The sequence below is a fragment of the Argentina silus genome (genome assembly GCF_951799395.1).
Source record: "Argentina silus genome assembly, chromosome: 2".
NCBI classification, from domain to species: Eukaryota; Metazoa; Chordata; class Actinopteri; order Argentiniformes; family Argentinidae; genus Argentina; species Argentina silus.
The window spans coordinates 24,464,519-24,479,057 of NC_139656.1; the positions used below are offsets into that span (position 1 = coordinate 24,464,519).

Here is a 14,539-nt window from a genome sequence, read left to right on the forward strand (position 1 = left end):
TTTGGACACATTTCCGGAATAAATGGGGCCCTGTGGGGCACATAATATGACTACTCATGACTAATCTTATGAAGCAACATATGCAACTAATAACTGTCTGTGCTAATCAACTACAGCCAAGGTCAGGGCCAAACCAGGAAAGAATGTTGAAAAAAGTGGAACATCCCTTTAATAAGTCTAGGGACTGCATACAAGTGACATTGAATAGAATGGTGTGCTCAAGATGTTACACTCACATCCAATACCAGACATGCCTTCCCAGACTTCATATCTCATTACGAATCATCCAATCTGCATATGTTCTCTTGCATTTACATCATCATTGCGTTTGACATTGATCAGATCTATCAGGAATGCAGATCAGTATGTAGTCCTTTCTCAATGTGTTTCTGCCCCGCCCCCAGCTCTAACTCAAGAGCTTCCAGCCCAGAGTCCAGTTCTCTCCCCCAGAATCTATTTTCTTCCTCGCCCCCTCTAGCCTCCAGCTTTGACCCTATCTGCCAGCCCAATGCCCCCTCTCCTGCTGAACCCCACACAACCCCCCCCAACTCCCCCATTCATCCCCTGAAGGCCTGATGGAGTTGTGTTCTGACTAAAAAGGGAATATATTTCCCATCTGCGCAGCCTCAGCTCCCATATTGAGGCAAAATGCTGACTCTCTGGAGCCATGCCTAGAGGAGCAGTTTAAGCAAGAATCCATATTTAAACAACTAAATGCCCCCTTACATTTAAATAGTAATGTGTCTGCCTTGGAGACCTTTAATCATATTCTCAGAGCTCTCCTTGAGAATACCATTACTGGACTGTCCATGTAAAGCAATAACCTGCTTGATTGAAATATCACAATAGCGATGCTAACTCTTGGCCCAAATAAAAAGGGCTTTATACTAAGTGCATTGTCTGCTGAGTCCCAGCGTACATGACACGTATAGCACACTGGGACTCAACAGAGATCAAACAATGCAATTTGCATTCTTCATTGGGTATTGAGTAAACATTGTATTCTTCCTTACAGCAGATCAAGCAATTGCACTTAGAATTCTTCTCAAAGGCTGGTGAGCACATTTCTTACAGTAGATAAAACAATGCCACTTACATTTACATTTATGTTCCAGGAGAAATACGGTGAGCATGTTCCTATTACAGATCAAAGAGTGTAATTAACGGAGGGAACGCATTAAAGATTGATTGCGCCCTAAGACAGACATGCTCTCTCACACACTACCACACCCCCGCAAACACTCACCCACAGAGAGAGAGAGAGAGAGGGGGGGGGGGGGGGCTTTTATATGTACAAAGACTCCTTTGAATTGATGGATGAGACTCACTAAAAGTACAAATGTGCATAGGAAGTGCTGATTGTAAGTGAGTGAAGGACAGAACGATGAAACAGAGCTGAGAAAGAGTAAATTAATGCTAAGAGATGAATACATACGCATCCTGTCAGCATTAGTGGTCCAAATAGGCCCGATTATTAACGACACAATGTTGATGGCTCTAATGTGTGCTCTAAAAGCATCTTGGAATGGCTTGTGTACATGTGCTAAAATGGCTGTGATAATGGTTCCAATCCCAGCTAGAATGGATCTGTTGCCAGAGAGTGGACAGACCTCTGTTATCGATCTCCTTCTTCTCTCAGCAGCAGAGAATAGGGAATAAGGCCTTTTCTGCTGTATCAGTGGTTTCCTACAGTTTACGAGGGGTGCGTGTGTGTGTGTGTGTGTGTGTGTGTGTGTGTGTGTGTGTGTGTGTGTGTGTGTGTGTGTGTGTGTGTGCGTGTGTGTGGCGGGAACAGGGCGACGGCAGAGTGTGTGATTGTGTGTGAGCCATGAGCAGTCATTTTTCCATTGTTATAGATGGCGAGGAGCCATTAGTAAACTGATATCTAGTAGGGGAAATTCCCCCCTGCTCTCATCTCTATTACAGCCAATACAGTCAACTCTTTATTTAGGGGTTTATGCTCTGAAATCATTGACCATATGCTCCTCTATTCATAATGCCTTTGTGAGACTGTTATGTTGATGGCACTCTGCTAATGGAGTTCTTTCATGGTTTCAGCATCCCCATCGGCGAGTGACCTTCTCCACAGCCAATCCGGTGCAGGATCTGCAGGATGCCTCTCAGCACAGTTACTATGACAGCGGTTTGGAGGAGTCGGAGACCCCCAGCAGCAAGTCATCGTCCGGCCCCCGTATCGGGCCCCTGACCCTGCCCGAGGACCATTACGAGAGGACCACCCCGGATGGCAGCATCGGTGAGATGGAGCACCCTGAAAACGGTAGGAGGCTCCAGCATTCTGTGAATATGTCTTGCTTGTCGTTGTGTGTGTGATGTAGGAGACGGTGACATGAGTGGGAGATTTGTTTGTGCTGTGTGTTTGTTTGAGGGTGGAAATGCTGCAGTGTTTGTGACATTGACATGTGTTGTAGTTGCAGACATTATGTTGACATGTTTGCTGTGTTGTTTTGCTGTATTGTGTTGTGGCTGGAGCAGCACACTGTTTGTGTGTGTGTGTGTGTGTGTGTGTGTGTGTGTGTGTGTGTGTGTGTGTGTGTGTGTGTGTGTGTGTGTGTGCGCGTGTGTGCGTGCGTGTTGACAGGGGAGGAGTCAGCAGTGTCTCTGTTGGAGCTCTAAGTCATTCTTAATGACCCTCTCACACAAGTGCACTAATTAAAAACCCCCAACTAATGGAGCATTTGGCCTCCGAATAAATCTGCACAGTGACATCTGTGCAGACACCAGTGTGTGTTGCCATAAACATTTTCCTCCTCTCTGCAGCCAAGGCATATTGCAGCTTAGGTGTGCAAGAGCCATGCACTCCCATAGCTATGTACAGTACCCAATCCACAATCATACATCCTTAAGCCAAGCAATATTCGAATAGACTGAAGTCTAAGTCCACTGGGAAGAAAAAGAAAAAAACAAGACTTAAAAAGCTATAAGAGCCATAACCCCCATTACGATGATCCATGCACCTATAATAAGAACTGTAGGTCCTTAAGCTACTGAACATAAAGCATTGCTAGTCCTGGACCACACTACTGTAAATCATGGGTGCGTATCGAGCCAGCATACAGACAGCGCTGCTTTCGTGAATTTGGCTGGGCCGTACTTTTTCCCTCCACACAATCTGCCTTTCACTCATTATATCGGTTTCATGTGTAACATTCCATTTCATCTTTGTGATCCTGAATACGGAGGCTCTTGCTTTCTTTTTATCTCAATAAAACATGGCTTCCCGTGGATCTCATCCTTAGACTCGCTCGCCCCATGTAGGGAGTGGCTGTCAGCAGCACAGCAGCAGACAGGGGGAAAGAGAAAGAGCGTTAGGGACTCAAATGTCAGCTCCACCCGGGAACGCTCTGCGTTGGGGAAGAAAATGAGTGATAGGCTAACAGGTGGAGCCCGGCTCCTGTTTGTGCATTCATATGCTGGTGCACTTCCCTCACGTGTGATCTATTATGCATGCATGTCTCTTTTCCTTTTTCTGTTGTTGTGTTGTTTTTTTGGGGGGGATCTTTTCAAGCATTGACTGAGCATTAAAAACCAAAAACTTCCTTTTATGGAACCAAGGACTTTGTTAGGCAGGTTTGCTTTGTTGTCAATGGCAGGAGGACAGGATTCTGATGGGAGCTGAAGCGGTTAAAGAGTGGAAAGACGAGAGAGGTGAGGGAGCTGTTCGATCCTGACAGAGAACTGGGGCTGAGAGGCTCTGACAGGGATGCAAAGCCCACAGGGTGAACACGTAGCACTGGGAGACGGGAAGATGAACCACTAACCAACGATAGACCTAATTAAAATGTGATTTTCACTTCAGGGAGATTACAGAGAAGGCCCACATAAAATGATGGATGAGAAAGGAATCGGGAGAGACAGAGGAAGCCCTCCCCAGCTCCACCTGAATGGTGGCGGGGAGTTTTTTTTCCCTTTTTTTTCTTCTTCTCTGCTTGTTAGAATGAATTTGAGTGACAGGGTGACAGGCTGTACCGGCACAGGGCTTTATTTTGCTGCTGTGGAGATGATTGACAGGTGGGAAGTGGGGAGGTGAAGACTCTGTGTGTCACTACATTTAAGCGAGATGAAAAGTAATATGTGAACCCTAGACTTTCAGCGTTCTTTCTTTGGCCTGCAGATGGAATGACGGGGAAGTGATTTTATGATGCAGGGTGGCCTTTTGTTATGGGAAATCTACATTTCCAGAGTGTGCCTATGGCCCACAGCAGAAGGAGCGGTGGTTTATATGATGATACCCTCCTTCTGTTCAGTGAACTCTGGATTTTCTGCATTTGTTTGTGGAAATGGCAGTGGTGTATTATTTCATGTCCCAACGTGGCCTCTGCTTGGTGAACTGATATTCAGTCTGCTTTTGCCGCTTTACAATGACTCACTGCTGTCCCCCAGGTTGGGTTGGTCTTAACAAAATGTGACTGGAAAGAAGATGATGAACTAATTTTGCTAACGCACAAAGCTGTATCTTCTGTTTCTCCCTTAAGCCCTCAAACATTTCTCTCCTTGAGAAGAGCCCTGTGACTATTCAGAGATGCAAAACATTCTCTGCGGAAAACGAGAAGAATGCAGTTGATGCCTTGTCAAGTCTAGGCCAATTGACCTAATGAATTATGTATGGAAGATTCACTTTTAATTGGCCACTTTAGTAATGCTTCACTCTGTCTCTTTTGTCAAGGCTCGTTTGATACAGTATGATGTAATGTTTCTTCTATTCCAGTGGTAGAAGGACTGTGTGGTGCAGGAGGTAGTGCTTGGTCTTTGACTCATCTCATTCACTGATAACGATGGAAGCATATTCTCTTCTCACACCAGACCCTTGTCTTTGGAGAGCAGGTTCAGACAGCGTTCGCACGATTTGTTATTTTTGATTTGTATGCTACATGATCTGCAGCTATTGATTTCTCCGGTCCTTTCTCAGTAGGCCTGAGCAGTAGGCCGCCTCCTTTTTATTTTCAGTCTTGACTCCAGGCTGAGTTGCTCTACATTAGGTTTTTTTCCCATGTGCATTCTCCACTGTGCTGTGTACAGTGCAAGGATACTAGAATCCATAGTATATCATGTGTGCTCTGTTTTTTTATGCATTATTCATATGGTGTGTATGTTTGTGTGTGTGTTTGTGTGTGTGTGTGTGTGTGTGTGTGTGTGTGTGTGTGTGGGTGTATATGTGGGTGTATATGTGGGTGTGTGTGTGTGTGTGTGTGTGTGCGTGTGCGTGTGCGTGTGCGTGTGCGTGTGTGTGTGTGTGTGTGTGTGTGGGATGAGCTTGTCTCTGCCCACGCAGTTACTGCAGGCTGTGTTGGGGGAGGGGGGTCGCTAGATCTTTTAATGGGATGTTCCACTTCTTGAACATGTTTTCCTGGTTTGGTGCTGCCCTTGGCTGTAGATAGGCTAGTTAAATACTGTATGTTGCTTCCATAGACACTGAGTAGTCATATTCATTCTGGAAATGTGTCCAAACACCTTGCAGACACTGCTATTATGACGGAATCCCTCTCTGAAGACTTTGTCTTAGATGTTTTGTACATATTTACAGAATAAATGGGGCTCTATGGTGCCCAAAATAAGGCTGCTCAGTATCTATGGAAGAAACATATGTAAGTAAAAACTGTCTGGGCTATCAACTACAGCTGGGGTCAGGGCCAAACCAAGAACATATTTAAAAGAAGTGGAACATCACTTTAAGAAATAGAAGAGTAGCTGGCTTGACAGCTTATAGTGTTCATCAGTCCTTTTGATTATTTATCCAAACATTCTGATTAATTATGACTGTTCAGAGTGCTGATTTCCTTTCAAATTAACTTCACATACTGTGTGATACAGTTAAACCTTTAAAGTCTGGGATAACACGATTCCCATCTAGTTTACACTGACCATAACTAGAGTTGAAAGAGATTGGCAAATGAAATGCCATTGAAGAACAGCTTTCAAAGCCATAATTCTCAGAAAATCTAACGTTGCATGAATATAACTTTTCTCAACAATCTTTAGTCATTTTTAGATAGGGATACGATCTGTTATTCTATTAGACATAATCAGAGATGAAAATCAGGAAAAACGGTCAACTCAAAGAGTGACAACATACAGCTTTCACTTCCCTTTACACTTAATTGTGTTGTTTTCATTTTGTTTCATGCGGTGTGTGAAATGCCTCCAGCTTTTTTATGTCGTGATTATGGGAAATGATCACAGCTTTTATTTACCCATTTTTGCCTCAAACTAATGAGGCAATAACAAGAGCAGTTATGAGCCCCATCATGGCCCCATTATCCACGACCTCGAGTCTTTGACACCGCAGTGGCCCTGTCAGGACCCCTCTATCCGGGTGACTGGGACCCCTCCGTAGGCCCACTGCCCCCTATCTCTGGGTCAGCGCGGACCAATACTTGCCAGTATTCCAGTCATGTCCTCTCCCGTGGGTCAGTGAAGCTTCCCGCTGGGATCAGTGCTCATCCCACTGACTGTGGCATGAGGGCTGGCACTGAGAGGACCCCTGGTGAATTGGAGACAGGTACCAGGGTGTACACACACGCACACACACACACACACACACACACACACACACACACACACACACACACACACACTCACATACACACTGGGCACCCCAGATGGAGGTATTTCCATGTGGCTGGCTGCCCAGCATGGGCCCCTCTCTGTGTCTCCTGACTTATTGCACATATGGGCCAGTGAGAGATAAAATGGAATAAAATGGCATTTGCATAATAATGAGGATCTTTAGCGATGCTGTGTGATTTTTTTCCCTCAGATGTCTCAGATGATGTATGTAGCTTTATATATATATCTGTTCTTTTGAACTCCTGTCAGGGATTTTTTTTACTATGGTTGTTTCAAAGCTCTGCATATCCTGCCCAACGGCTTAGTGTTAGTCATTAATACCTCAGTGTGGTGCCTGTCTTGGAATCTATCAAGATAGCACCTGTGTGTGTGTGTGTGTGTGTGTGTGTGTGTGCATGTGTGTGTGTGTGTGTGTGTGTGTGTGTGTGTGTGTGTGTGTGTGTGTGTGTGTGTATCCTGGAATCAACCAATCTACCACCTGTGTGTGTGTATGTGTGTGTGTGTGTGTGTGTGTGTGTGTGTGTGTGTGTGTGTGTGTGCGCGCGTGCGTGCAGGTGAGTGGGTGCATGTGTCGGTGTCGGTGTTGGTGTCGTTATGTACATACTGATTTGTGTTGTGTGTGTGTGTGTGTGTATTAACCAGAGAGTGAGAGATGGAAATGGACAGTGGGTGAGAAAGAGGGGGACATGGAGAAAGAGAATGAGACAGACTGAGAGACAGAGTGTGAGTCTGAGGGGGCTTGTTTGTCTTGCGGGTGCCAGTTTGGGCTTTTGCCCGGGTGCCAGTGTGGCGTGGCGATGCGGGGCCATGGTTTTGCTCAGACAGATGGCGCTGGGCCTTGTCAGAGTCCCTGCCTGTTAGTAGAATTGATTGCAGTGCCCTGTGCCAGGCTCTCCCAGAACAGTGGCCTATGCCAGCCTATCCTGGGACTGCCACCACCCTAGAGGGGACAGGTCATGTGACTGGCAGCTTTTTTGGGGCCGGGTGAAAATGTGTGAACAATGCGCTCCCATGCAAGGGGTCCCCCAGAGGCTTGTTGTCATGGGTAATCTGGCCTTAATACAGAGCACATTCTAGCACAGGCATTGTGCTCCGTGGAAATCAGCTGTGGCTGTTTGTTGCCCCTATTTTTTGTGTCTTTACTGCAGAGCAAGCAGGTCGCTGGAAGTGCCTTACTGTAGCAGAATGAAATGCTCTAACCTGGCACAAGCTTTGACACTACGGACAATGATTCACCATATCCCATTTAGTGATGAGTTTATGGGGCAACGAGCTGAATATGGGAGTCATGATGTATCACAGGTCGTATTTATGGATGTGTCTGGATCCTGGCCTGTATGAGTCTGGATGACTTGTCTCTGTTCTGTGGTCATTGGTAACATGACCCCATCCCACACACTCATCCCATGCATCGACCCACATACTGCATTGGCTGTAAAATGATCCCCCCTGTAGAGAAGAGAGACCATTAGGACTGCGAGGGCAGGGTATTAGAGCCAAACCATTGACCGTATCATATATGAGATTGGCTCATTGTCCTTCATGGTGGATTGGCATCAAGGCTCATGACACAGATTGCAGCCACATACTGTAACGGCCACATCATCATACTGCCCCCATTATTTGTGTACACACGTCCTACCCATTGCTACCAATTTCATACTATCTTTTCTCGCACATAAAAGCTATTTCCCTAAAGTTTCATCATTCAGTGAGGTCGGTCCAGTTAGCTGTGAAAGGCTTTGATAGCAGGCTTGATAACAGAACATTTTTGACAGAACCGTAAATTAATTTTGGCTGCATTCCATGTAGCATTTGAAATCCCTGACAGGAAGATTGCTCTGAATTTCCATTTCATTCGTGTGTTCATCAAAGAAAACTTTTGGGTTTCAGCCACAGTATTATTTGTTTAAGAGGAATAGGGAATCATATGTGAGATCATAGACTCAAACATTGCTGCTTATTAATATTTGTATAATCGAGTTCTTGAAAATCCTTTCTTCTTCTATTGACAAAAGCCCAATGGTCCTCATGAGAATTACGTGAAGGAATAAGCCTTTTCAGAGCTGTAGTTTCAAACATAGATGATCACTATGAATTATTGTAGCTATTTGTAAAAGCACACGGATATGGCCACACATTAAGTCCCCCATGTCTTTTATAACTACTCTCTTTACACATTAAACAAGTGATTTTAATCCCACGCTTTCCACCGTAAATGGCTGATTTTACCGCTAAGCCTTGCAAAGTGTATGAGTGTACCACTATCTCTAAGCTCTATAGGTGTGCACGTATTACTTTAAGAGGAGTAGATCACTCCTGTGTCCATAGAAAAAGCTTGGATAGGATTGTGCCTGCTCTCCACTCTGTCAGCGGTGACTGGCGAGCTGAAGCTGCAGATTTGGAAGTGATGAGATGTGTGAGAACTTGGGCCTGAGAGTATGAGTTTATAATGAGAAGGAGAGAATAATGTCTCCATTAGCCTAGCTATGCTCTCAACCATGGGGCTGGGGTGGTGGTGGTGGTGGTGGGGGGGGGGGGGGTCGATCCAACTGGGAATCTCACTGCAGCAACAGGGGGTCCTAGGGAGGGGTTGGGGTAGGCTAATTAGACGATGAGAAATAGAGAGTAGAAGAGTAGTGTTCTGTGGGTCTCAGTGGCATCCGCCCACTATCACCACAGGACAGGGATCATAGAGCAGGTAGCGCGCTGTGGCTGCGGGCCAGATCCACTTCCGCCCCAGTTGGGCTGCTCAGGCTGGCATCAGAGAGAGGCCCTGGGGGTCAACTCTCCATCACAGTACGACGGGAACCAAAAGCAGCTGAAGCATTCTCTAACTAGTGCACTGCCCTCCAATGATGGATGGCACTTGAGGGACTGGAACTGTGTGGGTCTGACATGTACTTCCTTATTTCCAGCGAGTCACAGAGGAATGGAGCTGCTCTGGCCTTTAAGGCTTTCTCATAGCCAGTGGAGGGTGTCCCACAATTCACTCTGGTTCATGGCCCCTGCCTCCTCAACAAGGAGAATACCAGCATTGCAGTCAGACAGAATTTGCTGTCATCTACTGAAGGAAACCCTTGAGAATGCCTTGGTCTCTTTAAAATATCTGCGAAACATAACTAGATCACACTGTAGGCTACCATACTACAGTGAAATATAAACCATATCCATCCCAATAGCCCACATGCGGTGAGGTCTGAGGCCGGGTAGACAATTTCTATTGAGCCTTCCCCCCCTTCACCGCCACCCCACGCGGTCACGCTCATCCTCCTCTCACTCACACTGATTTTATCATGCCGAAAAATTTATTTTTGATCATGATTATGATCATGACTATTGATAACATGTATTCTTATTTCTTTTTCATTACAGTACAGTTTTTTTTTAATTCATATTCACAGGGTAGGCACTGTCTACCCTGTCTACCCTGGCTGCACGTCACTGCTATAGCCAGGATACAGTTGAATTATATCATGCAGCAGTCAAGTATTATAATTGACCTATTATACTGTAGCTAGATTATACTGGAGCTACAGTATTACTGCAGCCTCATTTCAGTTTTAATACAGCCAACATATGCCATGCTGATAAAACTAGAAGAAAAAAAACACAGTAGGGAACCTGCTTGCATTGTTAGACACTCATAGACAGAACACAAGTGCAGGGCAGGTGGGAGCTCTGTTCGACGCCTGAAAGGTCATCTAATCACAACATTTGGCCTCGCAGAACACCTGAGCTTTTCTGTCTCGCCTCACTTGGCCTAGTTCTGCCACATCTGAGAAAATCGTGTGACTGCACAGACTTGTTTGAGCTTCATGATTATTTTTGTGAGAGGATTTCAAGGCATTTTCTGAAGGACCCTGGCGATGACCTCTCTTCCTCATATATAAATGTGGGTCAGAAACACCGGGAGCTGAATGAAAGCGATTAGCCCACAGATGGGAACAAACAGGAGGAGGGAGCTGAGGACTGGCCTCCAACAGGAACAAACTCTACTGAGGCAGACAGCGAGCTTCTCACTTACACCCCGTAGTTATTAACGAGAAAACACACCAGACACGGCTTCAGTTATTAATCCGATATTTCTCTCTCTGAAATCTACAGTATCTCACTTCAGGCTGAGATGCGCTCCCTTTACTCAACAAAAGCCTCCTCCGAAAAGAAGCTAAAAGACAAGAGGCTGAGCCGGGATGAGTCCTGGGAGGATATGCTGCTTTGCTTCTCTCCCGGTGTCTCAGGCACTCAAAGAGCCTTTTCTTGGAACTGTTATATAACGTGAAAGTATACAACTTTGTCCTAAAATGCAACTAAATAGCATATCTCACAAACAAGTGATTGTCTCGTGTGTGTGTGTGTGTGTGTGTGTGTGTGTGTGTGTGTGTGTGTGTGTGTGTGTGTGTGTGTGTGTGTGTGTGTGTGTGTGTGCGTGCGAGCGTGTGTGCATGCGTGTGTGTGTAGCCACATTTTTTCCTTGTCTTGGTTCCTCAAGAAAAAGTGTCAGGTAGACTGCTTACTGAAGGGAACTGTTATGAATACTTCAGTAAACAGGCTCAATGTATCATGTCAAAACAAACAAACACAAGACCAAGGATTATTGTTCATTTTCCCCACTATGCATGAACAGATAGTCAAAATGTATTCACACTGTGGTTTGATAACAGGCTCCCCGTCTCTATATTTAGAACGCCTGGAGTATGTAAAGATATATGTAGGAATATTTTATTTTCTGCTCTCCACTTTCTGTGGGGGTTCCTTTAAGTGATTATTTCATTCACATTTGAAATGCATTAACCACACAACTAATATCATTAAGACTACACATGAGTCACTCCATAGCCATAATGTCTTTCTTGAGCTTTCTTCTTTCACCATCTCTCTCTGTGAACTATCGGTCTCACATGTCTGCTTCCCATCGATCAGATCACTGTGGCACACACTGGAAAGCAGCCGTTGGGGAGAGGCAGCATTTGCAATCAAACAGAGAGGAGCAGTGTGAAATCTCAGGAAGAGCAGCTTCCCCCCCGCCCATGCCTGTGGGCAGGGGATCAGACAGAGAGGAAGCCTGCCTCAGACACCCAACACCTCCTACTGGCATCCTGATGCAAGCAGCATGCAAACCCACTCCTCACATGTGTCTGTCAGCTGGGGAGTTAAGCTCTGCAAGAACCCCCCACTCCATAATGTTACTGTGGCCAGCACGGTACACCAGTGTGGAGGAAGTGCACTTGGAATCAAAGACAAAGTGAATCAGAGAGGATTGAATGTGGTTGAGGTGGGACTCGGTTTGTTCACGGTTTAATGCGTCTGATTTTCGAATTGTGCTTTGATGACATAGATCGGAAAAAACATATGGAACGGGTAGTTGTACTGTTAAATGAAGAGTAAACTAAATAAAGGGGCCATGTGGGCAGACTGTCTCCAGATCTGGGGGTCCAGGACTCGCTCTGCAGAAAGGGGGAAAAAAAATGGCACGGACTCACCTCTTTACAAAACTCAATCACCTGCTCACTAAATCCAATCAGCTACCCTGTTAAAGCCACTGCCCCTGCCAGTGCTGTGGTTTGTCCATGTGGTCTCTCTGGGCTGCCTGCTCACTGCCTCTTGGAGCTGCACTCCCCATCCGTGACACATGGGACTGTGAACTCTAAAGGGTTTGTTCCAGACCTCCAGCAGATTTATTCCAGGCTCCACTCCAGGAGAAAACAGGTTTGGAGTAGAAGAAAAATCCCCCTTCTCCGTCTTTGGCTGCTCCTTTAACCTACTGTGGAGTCCTTTGATGTACTGTCCGCAGTGTACTGTATTTTGGGGGTTGTTTGTTTCAGCAGTGCATGCTGTGTTTTAGGGAGATGTAAGTAGGTAAAAGGGGTCAGCGTTAGTGGCTTTGTGTAGAAGAGCATACAAGGCTTCTATCCACTCTGTTGTGCAGGTAAAAAAAGCCCTGAACTCTTTCCTAATGATTGCATTAGAGCTAGCTGTGTGTACAGACCGGGCTGGTGGGGATGGTGTCCCCTGGGCTTCTCAGCAGGCCTAAAGCCTGCCATCCGCAGATTTCAGACAAACACATTGAAGTGTTTCTCTGCATGATCCTCTTTCTCGGTGTAAAGCAGAGACGGCTAAAATCACAGTTTTTCTGTTGTTTGTGTTTTGTGATCATAGTTGTTTTCAAGCTACAGTACATAATGGCTTAGAGTAGGGGTTTGTTGTCAGTGTCTTAGTGGCCATACTGTACCATGCATTTTTCTGTGACGTGCATGGCCCAAATATTAGCGTGGGTATATATGTACACTATCGACTATGCTGTGAAATTAGGTCACTAGGTTGTGGACCTATTTAATTAATTAGGAATGGTGGAATGGAAAATGGATAACAATCAGGGACATGGACTCATTTTAGACCTGTCAGTCAATAACCCATACCACAATGGATACCACAATGGGTTTGGCCTGAGGGCCCAAGGTTCCCTGTGGAGCCTCATAAAGCATTCTATGTATGTGTGTGTGTGTGTGTGTGTGTGTATGTGTGTGTGTGTGTGTGTGTGTGTGTGTGTGTGTGTGTGTGTTTGTGTGTGTCTGATAATGCATGCGTGTTTGAGTGTTACCCCTCTTTTTTTTTTCTTCAGAAACACCATTTACACCCATGACACATTGCGTGGTAACCTACATACAACACAAAGCAATCACTAGACTGCACAGAACGCAACAGAACAACAACAACAACAACAACAACAACAGGGAAATCACTGCATATATCCATCACTTCATGACACGCACTTGCAACCATCACAAAGTACTTAGCAATTATTGCAGAATGCGTTGCAACCACTGTACAGAACACTGTACACGTAGGCACATCACTGCATCTCACACTGTATCTTCCACTGGACTGCACATACTGTTGCACCCATGGCACAGTGCATAGCAACCGCTACATAGCAACAGCTGCACAGTCCATAGCAACAACTGCAAAGAAGTTGAATTGTGAACTGAGATGTAGGGTCTTCTTCACCGTAGGCTGGGCATTGCACAAACAAACAAACAAACACCAAAAATGTTTTCTCCCTTTTCTCTAGCACTATGACTGCTACTAGAAAGTGTTCTTAGTTTTACCGTAAGATGACTGTTATGTTCAGGTGTTTCACTTACTTTAGGCAAATATACATGTTGTAAGTTTCTCTAGATATGCTACATGACTAAAAAGATGTAAATGAGATACAAACCTAGAGTTATGAGCATAACTTTTTTTCATACCAAGAAGCCTGCAGTGAAATGTCCTATTTTTGAGTATTTGTGTTTATAAATGCTTGAACCTTGTTGAACATGGTTCTTTTCTCTCTTTTTTCCCCCTGCAGATATGCGTTCAATTCCTGATGTGGCCATGACAGGGAATTGCACTCAGGAGTGCAGTGAGCTGGGTCACTCAGATGCTTGCTGGATGCCTGGGCAGCCCTCCCCAGTGCGCAAGACCAGGAACCCCCCCAAACTCTCCACCTTCGTGCCTTACCAGGAGAGAGGGAGCCTGGGACGCCTGGCCAATGGGAGCGCCAGGCTGGGTGGAGAGGAGCACCGGGCCCGCCTCCCACCCTCCCGCAGTGCCTATTCCAATGGTGGCCACGCCCCCAACCAGGACTCCCCCCTGGAGGAGGTGCCCCTGAGCGTGGCCTCTGAGTTCCAGCCCACCTCCCCACCTAGCCACACCCCGAAAAGAGAGATATACCTGTGAGAAACCAACACCTTCCATATCTGGTGCACAGATAGAGAGGCCACAGAGACACACCCACTTAAAAAAAAGAGAAACAGGCTCTTAGTGGATCTGAAATGTCCAAATATGGACACAAATGCTAATTTGGAATGGAAAGGCTGTGATTCATGGGATCAGTGGTATGTGCAATATGAGGTTTTTTTTTTTCATTTGTATTTATTTTGTTTATTTATTCATTTATTTAATGATTATT

At 45.5% G+C, this 14,539-nt stretch overlaps 1 protein-coding gene across 1 annotated transcript in view; it reads left to right on the forward strand.

Annotated features, from left to right (window-relative positions):
- pcdh1a (protocadherin 1a) overlaps window positions 1-14,307 on the forward strand; it is a gene marked incomplete at both ends in the record, with an annotated part of 45,578 nt that extends 31,271 nt beyond the window's left edge. The window contains 2 exons of the mRNA XM_083665121.1: window positions 2,059-2,278; window positions 13,937-14,307. Of these exons, the coding sequence (XP_083521247.1) occupies window positions 2,059-2,278; window positions 13,937-14,307 (591 nt within the window). The remainder of the gene's footprint in view (window positions 1-2,058; window positions 2,279-13,936) is intronic.
- Between the last annotated feature and the right edge of the window lie 232 nt (window positions 14,308-14,539).